The 13,427-nt window shown below is 44.7% G+C and overlaps 1 protein-coding gene across 2 annotated transcripts in view; it reads left to right on the forward strand.

The window, feature by feature from the left end:
- Window positions 1-13,427, forward strand: part of MDGA1 (MAM domain containing glycosylphosphatidylinositol anchor 1) — a 170,626-nt gene that overhangs the window by 73,728 nt on the left and 83,471 nt on the right. For both annotated transcript variants that reach the window (XM_005530614.2, XM_088053005.1), the window contains exon 8: window positions 2,952-3,245. In XM_005530614.2, the coding sequence (XP_005530671.1) occupies window positions 2,952-3,245 (294 nt within the window). The remainder of the gene's footprint in view (window positions 1-2,951; window positions 3,246-13,427) is intronic.

Genomic DNA, 13,427 nt, shown 5'->3' on the forward strand with positions numbered 1-13,427 from the left:
TTCAAGTCTCCCTTTTCTTAGAAGAGAGTAAAAGAGAAAGAAAGCTGTTCTTTCTTCTCTTGGGCATTGTTTATGAAGAACGTACCTTTTTTTCAGAGTTCTGTCCAGGATACAAATTCTGTGAAAACTTGCAATGTTTACTGGATTGCAAATACAGTCTGTCTTGGGCACTCTCTGTAGGAGTCCCAGTGTTATAAATGCCTTCCTCCTAAAATCAGGGTCAGAGCTTCACCCCATGGCTCAGCGAGGACAGGACAAATATGTCAGTGTTTGTCAGTCACTTTGGAGACTTAAAATATAGAGTCTTAAGGCTGTCTTTCTCTTTCTGGGGAAATGGTGGGTCCAGCTGTGCTCTCCATTACATCCATGTCATTGTGCTGCCTTTCCAGGACCATGAGGGTCCAGCACAAAATAGCACTGCATTAGTAATCTGATGGAAGACTCCTCAGGGGAGTCAGCTGCCCACAGATTTTGACCTGCACCTTCACAGAATGTTACTTCTCAGTCCCTGGTTGTGCTGGATCCACAGACCAGGCTGATCTCACTCTTGATTCTGGATGCTGCTAACTTCAGCTCCCCAGAAAAAAGTGCTGCAACTATTGTTGATGCTTTGGGAAGCCCTTGTCTCCCATTAGAAATACTGGGGTCAGCCTGCTCCCGATAGGATTGCATCTAGTTCTTGTTGGCAGCCTGGAGACTGAGCCCTGACTGTGCCATGGATCCACTAAACACTGAAGAATGGTCCTTCCTTTCTGTGGACAGCCATGACAGGTAGGACCTCTCCATGCCAGCCAATGCCCACCCTGTTATGCCAACAGGGAACAAAATTGGGTGAACTCACCAATCCTGGTGCAAAATTGGCTCTCCCAAATTTGTATGGCTGATACCACTTGCAACAATTCTTTTTGCCCAAGATCATTAGATGGCAGAGTGCAGTTGTGTTTAAGACTGCAGGGGTAGGAGGCTGTGAAGAGCTGGGAGACCACTGATGATTCCACCAAGAGGCTTGGCAGTGTCTGTCAGTGCAGGTGTTGGTCCAAGCACCAGCCAGTTGCTGCCTTAAAAGAGGTGTCTGAGTGACAGGTTGCCCTGTGCCTGTCTGGAGGAGAGTGAGTCCCATATGCATGTACAGATGCTGCCAATGAGGAAAAGAAGGAGGGCAGCCTGGGGCATATTGAAGCTTCCCTTTGGCAGCTTGGGCCATCCAGGACCGCTTCGTGTCCCAGGGAATGAAAACTGCCATCCCTGCTGGAGCTCCCCTCCATGCAGCAGCCAAGACTGTCCAACACGCAGCATCCCCACAATCAGCAATGAGCTACCTCCAACATGATTCTATATAAAACACCAGGTTTTCCCCAGACCACAAGATCAGAGCAAGAGGACAGCAGCAATGGCTCCATGTTTCCCCACTGAGTAAAGTCTGAGCTCATCAAAGTGGCTGCCTCCACTGAGCAGCTCCAAGGAGATAGTTTTAATTAAAAAAAAAAAAAAAATCTTCAAATGCAATTTACAGCTTTACCTGTGGAGAAAATTGCTGCTTGCCAGGTGGGAAAGTGGCAGCATCAGCACTGAAAGTGCTGCCATCCTTTCACACCATGCAAGACAGGATGTGATGAGATTCCCCAGCTCACAGGAGACCTGCAAATTGAAAATATGGCCTCCCTGTTGCATAGGGAGGTCACTGCAGAGGGAGATTAGGCTGGATCTATCCTAAATTTGTTCATAAAGAGCTCCAGGCTGTAACATGTACAATTAACATAGCACACTCTCCCTTGCTGGAGCTGAATTGAGCTAATGTTGGTCAGACCAGCTTGCTACGCCTTCTGTAGTCCTATATTTTGATTTAAATGGAAATGAATACATGGCCCTTGCAGTTATGGAAGTGTCAATCCAAGTGTTGCCACTGTCAGCAGGAAGGACTGAAAAAGGAGCTTTCAGAAAAGATTGTGACCATATTTACTTCAGCTGAACTATTGACTCTCAAGTTTAACACAGATAAATTGTCAATATTACATGTGGTTTAGCACAAAAATCCCTTCCTGGGTGCTTGGTGGAATTAGGGATGTGAACAGCAAACCTCTTCCCACTGACATGCTGTATTCACTGGATTTCTTTTAAGCTTTGTTTATCAGCAAAGTTTTGGTTGTCAGTTGATAGCTGGATATTTGAGTGTTACTGTGCCTCCAACTCTAGCCTCAGCTCAGCAGCAATTCTGCTGGGTGAGCTCTTCCCAACCTCAAAGGGATGCCAGGAGTAATTGTTGCTGGGACCCATCTCTCACTCAGATTAGCCAGAGGTTTACTGGTGTGATAAATTCACAGTCCATTCATCAATAAAAACGAAATAAAGTTTAAAAGTAAAATATGTAATAAAAGTAAAATAAGCAAAGACACTTAAAAGAGCTGACTCCTTGCTGTGGTTTAGGAACAAACAGGGATCTTGGACCTCTGAGGAGGCTGGAGATGGGATCTACAAGCACTTATCCTTTAAGTCTTGCTTTTGGTCTGACCTGAATAAGGTGTGTAGATATCTCAGCAGACATGACTTCTATTTTTGGCCAAAACACTGCAGTTCCACTTGAGAAATTCACTGACCAGAAATTGAGAAATGGATCAAAGAGGCTTTTGCCTCTTTGTTCCTTGATGCTATCCCTGCAGCTGGATAGCATTTTGTGAACAGAGGGATGGGAGCCTGGAGTCTGCTCCAATACAACTGGCCCTTGCCATGGATATTGGGACACACTGTTGGAAAGGCTGGAATCCTCCCTGGTACCCTGAAGCTCCAGATCCTGTAGGATAACTTGCACGGACAGTGTGTTTGTAGAGGGGGGTTGCAGTGCATCAAGTGGAAACCTTTGGAGTTAAAGGCTGTTGGATCAGAAGCATCTGAAGAATACTCCTTACTTTATGAAAACTCAGTGTAAAATTATTCCCTTCTTGTCTCTCTTGTAGTGCCACCAACAATCAGTGTCCCTAAGGGTCAGTCCACCATCACTGTACGGGAAGGCTCCAGGGCTGAGCTGCAGTGCGAGGTTCGAGGAAAGCCAAAGCCACCCATCATCTGGTCCCGGGTAGATAAGGAAACACCCATGCCTTCAGGGACAATGACGATGGAGACATACAATGGGAAGCTGCACCTGGAGAGTGTGAGCCGAGAAATGAGCGGGACCTATAAGTGTCAGACAGCCAGGTACAATGGATTTAACATCAGACCCCGAGAAGCCCTGGTGCAGCTCAACGTACAGTGTGAGTACAACCGTACAGTGCTGGAGTGCCTGCCTGAATGTCTATGTACACAAAAACCTGGGGGCTAGGCAGGGTTGACCTTTCTTACTGGGCTGAGCAGACACACATCTCTTTTGCCTGGGGACCTTTGAACAGTTTATATTTAATTAGTCAGGCCCAGGCTAAGGACAGGGTACCATATGGCAAGCATGTTGCAAGTGGAAGGGAGTGGTGTTGTATGCATTTGTGTACAGTGGTTTCTATTTACGTGTCAGGGAATAAGTGCAGCTTTACTAGGTGTGTTTGTGTGCATTACATGTGTGTAAAATACCTTCAGGATATGTTACTAAGTTTGTAAAGTCAAGTACTCAAAAGGTAGAAAGTGAATGTTATTTAGACCATTTCCATGCCACAACGCTTTCTTCAACTTAGTTACTCCTGGATATGCCTGAAACATTTTGCCTGAAAGGCAATGATAGGTAGACCTAACAGGGGATGGATACTCCCAAATAGTTTTCATGCAACCAGGCTGCAAGTAACAGAAAACTGACTTTTAGCAGTTGTGTGGAGTGATTTCGGCTACAGGTGGTTCTCCCAGCCCTACTTGAAGGCAGTATCTGTACACAGAGGTGAACAGAGAGGGTGGGATGCTGCATTGGGTGACATCTCCATACTTTCCCTGCAGTGATTTCTCCCTCCAGAGAAGTGAGTTCCTGCTCAGCTCCCACAGCTGTTGAGGTGTGTTTTGACATGAAGCAGTCTGTGCTTTTACAAGATTTTGAATCAGACTGGGGGAAGGTAGCCAGATAAAATGCCTTGGCTCTCTTAGCAGATCTTGTCCCATTAGTATGGTTCAATTGTTGAACACTGGCAGAGAACTCTGAGCAGTGCAGATCTGACAGGGGGGGGGCAGGCAGGGAACAGGTTAATTTACACTGGGCATGCTGCCTGTGGACTGTGACTGACAAGCCTCCAGACACAGCACAGCAGCACTCATCAGACATGTTGCCACACTTCTCCCAAGCTCACTCCCCAGGAATAAGAGAAGTGAGACCAGAGCAGACAACCTGGCTGAAACCAACCAGACAAACTGCTCACAGATGTGAGCTGCTGGGAGCACAGCAATAACAGAGGTGTGTGAAATCCTGCAGGCACTTTGAGTATCTGAAGAGCCCCTTTTAAAATTATCTCTATCTATTCAGGATCGTGGCAGGCTTAGATTACAGGAGGAGATAGAGAAATGTGTGAAGATTTCCAGGCAGTAAGTATGTGTGGAGAAGCTTCCTTTAAGTAGGGTGAAGACGCGTCTTGGTTTGAGCTGTACAGGAAGGCAGCCTGCTTCAGTCATAAGGGACATGGCAGCAAATCTTGGTCACATTAAGAGACGATGACAGATATAGTAAAATTTCACTTGGAAGCAAAGAACCATCAGACCTGCTGGTGTCCCCAGTTTGGTGTTGCTGTTTGAAAGCTGTATGGACCTCACTTGGCCCTCACTGCCTCTGCAGAGGGAGCAGCAGTGCTGAGCTTGGGATGAGTTCAGTCTTGCTAGGTGGTCTGGAGGGAGATCACAGACCTGAATCTTGGACTGAAGGGGAAGGGCATGATTCCCCACACAAGAAAGATGGTAGGTCTAGGCCAGAAGCTATCTGGGGCAGTGACTATGATGTGACCCACAAGAAAGCAGAGATATGATGAACTTCTGTGTAAAGAGTAGCTGAACATGCTCTTCCTATAGCTCTTTCCATGGCCAAGCAATGTTTTATTGTGATTTTGCCCAAATAACAGTCATATAGTCCATGTGCCAGCCCACCCAAACAGTTTCCTTCCCTTGTCAATCAGTACTGTGTCAATTCAGTCCTGTGTGGAAGCTGGGTGCATATTGAGTGTACACCTAAGCTATCTCCTCCTGCCTGGAGAATGTGGAAGGACTTCATGGTGGCAGCCTGTTCTGTGCCTCAGCAGGCAGCTTTGGTTTCAGTCCTGTCAATTGCTCCTTCAATTGGTAAGAAAAACCAAAGAAACCAAGAAAGTAGGGCAAGAATTGTTCTTGTCCTTTTTACAGCCTCCTCCCTTTCCCTTCATGCAGAAAATAGACTAAGAAACAGCACAGTCTCTGTTTATCCCTCTCCTCGTTCATGCTGCTGGAAAGATGTGGGTGCGGCAGGGGCTGCTATGGTTAATTGAAATACAGCTTTCCAGCGTGGGCAGCTCATCAGTTCAGTGGCTTGCTCTGGAATTCTCATCTTGTTGGAAATGGGGATTATGTGGCTCCTGCAACCTCTGTGATGAGCACTTCTGTCACCTCGCCCAGCCTGCACATCCCATCAGAGCACTGCTCCGGAGATGCACATCCTCGGGGCCATGTGTGTGTGTGTGCATGCAGGCCGCCTGTTTGTGTGACCATGGGAGCTCCTATGGAACTGCCTCACTCCAGGGAGCAGCACATTCTGGATAGTAATGTGGCTGTTACTCTGATTTGCTCCAAAGCTAAAGTTGCAAAATCAATGCAGCAGATCAGATTAGATGTCAGGACCTGTTTCTGTGTTTCCCTTTTCCCTTGGTTTTCTCCCTTCATCCTCATGCATATAGTGCTGTATTGTAACATACTAGTCCAAAATAGGCTTTTCCAACTGCACTGCAATAGTGGAAAGAGAATAGGAAGACAAAAAGAACAAGTCAGTTGTCAGAAAAAGGTGTTTGGACTTTTTAGTGGTTTTTTTTTTATTTAGAAAGCAGAAAAAGTTACTTTTCTTTTTGTATTTATAAAGCAGAAGAAATTGCTTTTCTTTTAGCTTATGAGCTGAAATTGTCTATTGTCAGGTCTCTGACAGGATGGATCATCTCTGGACTTCTTGGTCTGTAGTGTAAAGCTTTGGAAGATTAATAAGTTTATGAAAGTCTGTGCAGCCTTATATCTCTGTGTTTAAGACGAAGAAATGTTGCTTAATGGTTAGAGTGAGAGACCGGGCTTGTCAGAACTCCTGGGAATCTACCACTTGGATTGGCAATGTCTTGTCATTTTTTACTGTATCTTCAAAACAGGAATAAAACTGACCCATCTCATTGAAGATTTGTGGAGCACAATAAACATAGTACTTTGAAGTCTTGAAATTAAAATATTAATGGAGTGGCAAAGTGCTGTTAATAATATCAATGCTATCACTGAAGTTATCAAGGTTTTTTTCAGGACCAGGTACTTGAGAAAATCCCAGCAGAAAAATGAATCCTCTGCAGAGGTGTGTTTAAAATGAGGGTTGGGCCACCCTGTGTAGGGAAACTAGTCTAAGGCTGTGAAAACACACTGGGCTTGAAAATGTGCAGCAGTCTGGGTTTTGGAACACCATAGTGTCATTTGAGCTGATATGTATGAGAAGAGGAAAGAAAGTATGCATGTGTGGATCAGTGAAAAGGATGCTACTAATTTAGCAAGTATATAACAAAAACTTGAAAAATGTGTATTAGCCATGTAGCCTAAAAGACTGGTCAAAACAGTATTTCCAGGAATTACAAAGGTCAGTAGTGACTTTTAAGCTCTGGCTGTTGCTGGAGGTAGCCCTTGAGGTGACTGCCTTACCATGGTGAATATGACATTTGCTCTGTTAGAGCCTCATAAAACAATATGGTGAAAATTGCAATCTTAGTACATTTTCCTGCTTGAATAATATTATGTCAGCTCTGATGCTTTGCCAGTCCTGAACATCTCATAAACTACTGCACATCTCTGTCCAAGTCTAGCTCAATGCTGCACTCCTAATCCCACCTGATCCTTGATATATCTATTCCCATATTTTCCTGCAGATGGGTTTATCCTCCTTCACAGCACTCACTACTTGCTGTCTCAGGCCCACACTTGACCATCTGAATGGCTTCTCCCTCTTTGGATAACCATCAAAGCCTGGTAGAAGAGCACCTGTGTCCTCTGTTGAGTTGTTAATTACTTCACCAAGTTCTGAAGATAAGAGATAAGCATATTTTTGCTGCTGCCATTTTTGTGTTTGGCAGAGTATTTGATGTCTCTGAGTGCCCAATGAAAGAAGAGTAGGAGGAAAGGGGGATAGTTACATAGGGCTGACTTTGTTTTCAATAGTCAAGTCTGAAAGTTGGCCCTGTTTCCCATGTTGGGATCACACAGCAGGTGAAATCTTTGCAGGAAGAAAGATTAAAAAAGAAATTAACCTGAGTATCTCCTTCCCTGCAATAACATGGCCTATGAATTTTTCCTCTTCTGGATCTAAAGTACTAGCCCACAATCATATGTGATTGATTTCCAAAGGATTACACTTGCTGCCCTTAGATAAAGTTCTGCCATATTAGGCAGCGGGTGGGTTATTGTGCTTTATCTTCAAAGCGTAGTGAATGTTAAGTATAATCAGGAAAGCAGACTGACATTCGCTTTGGAGGGATGGTTATCAGGACTTCAAGAGCCATTTATAGTCCTAGACACAGGCATTGCTATAGGGCTGGTGACTAGCAGGTCTGGCTCTGCCCTGACCTGGAAGATTGCCGGAACACATCCTGCTAGGGCATCTGTTGCCATTGTCACTTTAACTAATGATCAGGTGAGCACAGATAGGTTTTCCTATTCAAGCTCACACACTGGCAAATGTTATTCCTGGTCACACACTGTTGACTCATTCCTCTTTAAAATCCTGCTGAACCCGTTGGCAGTGCTGTACATCAGGCAGGCGATAGTCAGCATCAATTTCCCCTGTTATCTATGTAGCAAACACAAGGGTGGGGAGCAGGGGAGGGGTTGATACTGTAAATAAGTAAGAAACATTGCTGGATCCATGCAGCTGGAACTGGAAATGCATTAAACTGTTTCGATCAACTGTTGAAGCCATAGCTCAATGTCAATGCTTCTTGCTGGTGCCCTGCCTCCTCCTGAAATATAAGCTTGGATATTACCTGCTTTCTTAAAAGTGCTCTTGAGATATGTTTTGGGCATGGAGATGTTTTTGCAGAGTATCTAAGACTGAGGTTTTGGCTCCTAAGTGCTCCCTGCAACTCTCCCTGCTATGAAGGGAGTCTAAGAAATGAGACTGTCAGGGGCCGGAGCTGACCCCTCTGTCTGTGGCTGAGCTGGCTTATCTGTCTTGCTGCTTGGCCATTTGAGCTGCACTATGGAGCCATCTGCTAAGAATTTTGGACCTGGTTGGTTTAATTTCTCAGTGTAGTTATTTGTAGTGACTGTTTTATTTTTCTTCATTGTTTTCATTGGTGAAATTCATCCTGATACCCTCCTCCAAGCTGAGGAGCACAGTTCAGGAGCTAACTTGGGGACAGAAGATGGTTTTTCTGCTTCTGGGGTGGCTAGAGCTTTCCTACTCTTTCATTCATGTTTCAGTATTGCTGCTCTCCGTGGTACAGATCTTGCTGCCAAGAGAGGGAAACCTTGGGCTGTCCAACCGGCTAGAATTCTAGTGTGTTCTGGTTCATTTAGCACCTTCAGGAGCTTAAGAATGATGTTCTGAGACAACTGTGTCTGCATTCAAAGCCAAAGGAAAACTGTGCCTTCTGCAAGTTCAGTGTTTGCAAACTTAGAGACTTTAATTGGTAAAAGAATGAAATAATTCATAGCCATGGGCATGATATTGAACCACCTGTCTTAACAAAGCCTGACCTGGTAGTTAGGTTCCACTTTGATGGAAATCCTCCCTGCTTCTCCCTAAGTAAATTGTATGGAGGTTTATGTGATTGAGCTGAAAGTACACATGTTACTTCTGCATTTCTCTCAATACACAGCACCCCTCTGTTCCCTCTGTTAAGAGCACACTTTTTTCTTCCAGTGTTGTGTTTGGGATTAATTTAGAGCTTGTGTTACTGCACACAGCCCTGTCCTGGGTGATATGGCATTAGGACTGCTTGCTCTGCTTCCCAATGTCCAGGCTGCTAACAACTAATTAGAGTTGTCAGTCTCAGGACAGGCTGAAGTTTTACTCTTTTGTGGCCGTAAACACAAATGGCCACAGTTCAGAGCAAAGAAACAACCACAGAGATTTACAGTTGGCTTCAGATTTGTCATAACAATTACCATCTATTGGTCCTGGGGCCTGATACATGGAGTCTGTGACAGCACTTACATTAGTTTAGGATTGGGTCCTCACATCGGGTTGTACTAAAACTTACTGTGCAGGACTCACCTACCCTCTTGCCAGCCTTACGGCATTAAGGGGCAGATAGTCTGGCAGGCTAAGGACGCTTAATTAAAGCTTTCTTCTTTTGAAAACACCTTTACGTTTGTACAGCAAAGCCCCAGGATTCCCAATGCTGGGTTTTTTTTTGTAGCATTAGTTATATGCAGCTTTTTTTTAAAAAAAAAAAAAACCTGTATTTCACAGGTAAAGCAGTTATATGAATTTTGGCTAGTCTGAATTTTTGTTGTCAGTGTTTAACAGTTGGTTCTTACCCTGCAGAGCTGTAGTTTCTTCTCTGCTTGCTGCCTTGTGGGGAAGGTTCCCATGTGTTGCCACTCACTCGCATTTCTTGGGAAGTCTCCCTTGTGCCCTGAGAGCTTTTCTGATTTACCTCTTTGATTGAAATTGGTCTGACAGAGCATGTCTGCACGCTGTGATGGCCAGAAGATACAAGAGACTTGAGACATAAAGCAAAAGGCCCAGATGGCAGGGGGATTTTGGAGGCTGAGGAGCAGATTTTGCAAAGCTGGTACGTCCAGTCTGTGGCACCACACATCAGATGAAAAGTATAGTGAGGCCTCCTTGCTGTGCCCTGGCTAAAAGAAAAAATGAAATTAAATGAAAGAAGAGAGGAAAACCCCCGTATATGTGCATTGGGAAGGTCAGAGCCTGCCTTGAAGCTGGAACCTGGGTCTACTGTGTGAGATTGCAGCCCACCTATGCTGCCATTCAGCTTCTGTACAGCTCACTGCTCATCTCTCAGCACCTCTGTGATTGCAATAATAGGCTGAGTAAAAGCTTGTGTGAGAGCTCCTCACTAGAGAGATGAATTTGTTTGTTCAGAAGAGAACTGGTTTAAATTTCTTAGTCCATTTCTTGGATATCGTTGGGAGAAACAGATACATGTTCCATAATCTGCCATTATCCTGGTTTTTGGCCAGACTCCACAGGAAGAGCAACTTAATATTATTGAGAGAGACACATTAAAGCTGTACAGTTTTGTCAGGAAGGGAGAGACGAGAGCTATACAGACACAGTGAATGGCAGGTAATCCTGGTCATCTCTCTGCAGATATTTGCTCACCTGTGGCCCTTTCAGGGTTGAACACCAAATCTCATACTGTTCTAATGCAGACATTCCTTCTAAGGTTTTCCTGCCATGGCAGCTATTTTCCCTGGAGGACCTAGGTATATATCAACTTGTTGGGATAAGAAACAGCTCCAGAATCCTCTCAAATACTTTGTGCTGAGCATCCTGTGAAGCTGTGCATGTTTGGGTCTCGCTCATGAATGTGGTTGTCACAGGAGCACACTGCTGCCAAAGGACTGTCAGATACTTTCTCAGTGCTTCCCATCTTGCCATTCTGAGGAAACTGCTTTGCTTTTGAATCCTGTTATTGTCTAGGCTTAGATCATGGGTAAAACCACCTGCACCAAAGTTCTCCAAAGTGTGATACAGGTGGTGATACCCAGATTGCATCCAGACAGCCTAGCTGGAGGGAGAGGTTGTCCTGGCTCTGCTTCTGTTTGCACAAGGATGTAACATACACTGTGAGTACTTTTGCCATGTGCTTATCTCCAGTCAGTAGGTCAGAGACAAACAGTCTGGGACTGCAGCTGTTGCTTTCTCTTTGGGCCTGTGCAGCACCAGTACACGTCCAAGAGACATGGGAACTTGGCCAAGACAGAGAAAGCATTGTGGATCCTGGAATGTGGGGTTATGGGATATTCTCTGCTAAGGGTGATAAATAGGACTGGTATCTGAGTTCATGAGGAATCTGCTGGATGAGAGGAAGATCCAAAAAAACGGGTAAAACTTGTGGATTAAGGTAGGAACAATTTAGTGACTGAAATACAGTATTATATTAATAGTAATGATAGTAATATAAAGGAGGGGGGGAGGGGAATAAAAGGGAGAAAAGCTTAAGAAAAATAAGTGAAACACAGTAAAATCACTCACAGCTCACTGACCAATGCCCAGCCCATCCCCCAGCACCAGTTGGTGCCTCTCAGCCATCTCTCCCCAGTTTATATACTGGACATGACATTATATGGTATGGAATGTTCCTTTGGTTTGTTCAGGTCAGCTGTCATGGCCATGCTCCCTCACATCTCCTTGTGCACTTGCTCACTGGCAGAGCATGAGACAATGAAAAGTCCTTGAGTTAAAAGCACTGTGCTGTAATTTCTATGTCCCCTGCTTCTCTGTTACCACTGTCCACTCAGCTGCAGCCAGGGAAACAGGGAGATAGTATAGCACAGAACAGAAGAACTAAAAAACAAGGCCCTTTCCTTTGCTGAGATGGAAGTGCAGCTTTATTTCTTGGGGTCCCGCAGAGAAGAAGAGCAGGAGGGAAAGAGGAAGGAGTATTGATGAGCGCCTCTTTTTGAAGGCGGGGGGAAGAGGGTGGCTTACTTTCACACAGCCAATAAGGGGAACTGGGGAGAAAGAGATAAGGGAAAGAATTTTACATTCTGCATTTTCAGGGGTACATTTTTTCTAAATGCATTACAACAGCACTGCTTACCAGCAACTGAGACATCAGTGCATTATCAACATTATTCTCATCCTAAGTACAGCATTGTACCTGAATCAAAAACAGAGCACCATACCAGCTACTATGAAGAAAATTAACTCTGTGCCAGCTGAAACAAGGACACACTAGCCTCAGCAGTCATGGGGCAAGGGAAGTAGAAAATGGAGCAAATTAGAAAACTGCTGTCAGCTCTCATGTTTTGAGCCTGGGGTCACAGGACAGAAAAAGAGGGAATGGCTTGTCCCTATCAAATTCAGCCTCTTGGTGGTGGAGAGAGAGAGAGATGTCATGGACCAGAACTCACTAGGAAAACCAGAAAGTCACCAAGCAAAAAAAAATTGTGATTCCTTTTCTCATGTTAACTGTTAGCCTCTGCATAAGGGCCTGAGGCACAGAGAAGTGAAAACAGCTGTCCACACCTGCAGGGTAGAGTAGGCCATCAGACCTAACACAGGACCTGTGCCAGGGAAGCAGAGATCTTTTTCCCCCAGCCTCTTTTCCAGAGAGAGCTATGTGGTGCCATGGCATTGTGCATGTGTTTTTCTACCAGGATTTTGGTCTGTAAACCATGTCAGGCAGCACCTGTGACGGTGCAGGGGCAGAATCCCATGCTACTCTTCACCTGCTTCCTGGGTTCTAGTATTGGAGCAGAGCTATTTTCTCAAGCCCAGGAGGACTGGAGGATTGTGGCAGGCACATGGAAGCAATGCATGGAATAGTGCTGCCACTTTTGAGGAGGGGACTTCTGCAGGGAAGCTACTGAGACATTCCTGGTATGAACAGAAGCTCCAGTAGAAAACTGAACATCCTGGATGTGTTTTAAATTAGCTGTGACCATCCTGACTCCAAGCTCTAAAACAGCACTAATTACATTCACTCCTATAGGGAAAAATGAGAATTAAATTTCAGAGGTGCTCAGGCTTCTCTACATCCCTGTGAGTCTCCCTGTTTCCAGTTCTGTGCTGGGACACATTACAGGGAAGGTGAGGGCTCTGTTTTTAGAAAGGTCATGGGAACTTTTTAGGTCTTTCTGTGGAGCTGCTCAATGACTTGTTTGGGGCTTTTCCACTTGGGCCAGTTTCTTGCTTAAGAAATTGCTTTTTCTTTAAAGCCAAGAAATAGTGTTTTCTCAGTAAGCAGAAATCATATTTCCAACATGCACTCCTTTCACCCTATTTCACTTCATATCGTTCTTGATTTCCAGTCTTTGCCTCACTATTGCAAACACAAATAAGCACAAGTGTGTACACACTCCTTCCTTACCTCAGCTGCTGCTTCTGATTCAAATATAATCGGCCTCCATTACTTGAGGGAAAACAGTTGGTTTTCTTTCATGATCCCAGTAATGAACCTGCAAATCCATCATTGGTCCCAGGAACTGACAGACATGCTTAAATTTCCTATTTGCCTGCCTAGCTGTTGCTTTCTGTTTAATTTTGGAGTCTTTGTTTCTAGGGTCATGCATGGTTACAGGAATTCATGGAAATTTTTGTTATGTTTTACTGGGAGGAAGCTGACTTCTGAGAC

This window comes from Pseudopodoces humilis, chromosome 3 (genome assembly GCF_049639895.1).
Source record: "Pseudopodoces humilis isolate 2021_Gansu_Grassland_sample_001 chromosome 3, ASM4963989v1, whole genome shotgun sequence".
NCBI classification, from domain to species: domain Eukaryota; kingdom Metazoa; phylum Chordata; class Aves; order Passeriformes; family Paridae; genus Pseudopodoces; species Pseudopodoces humilis.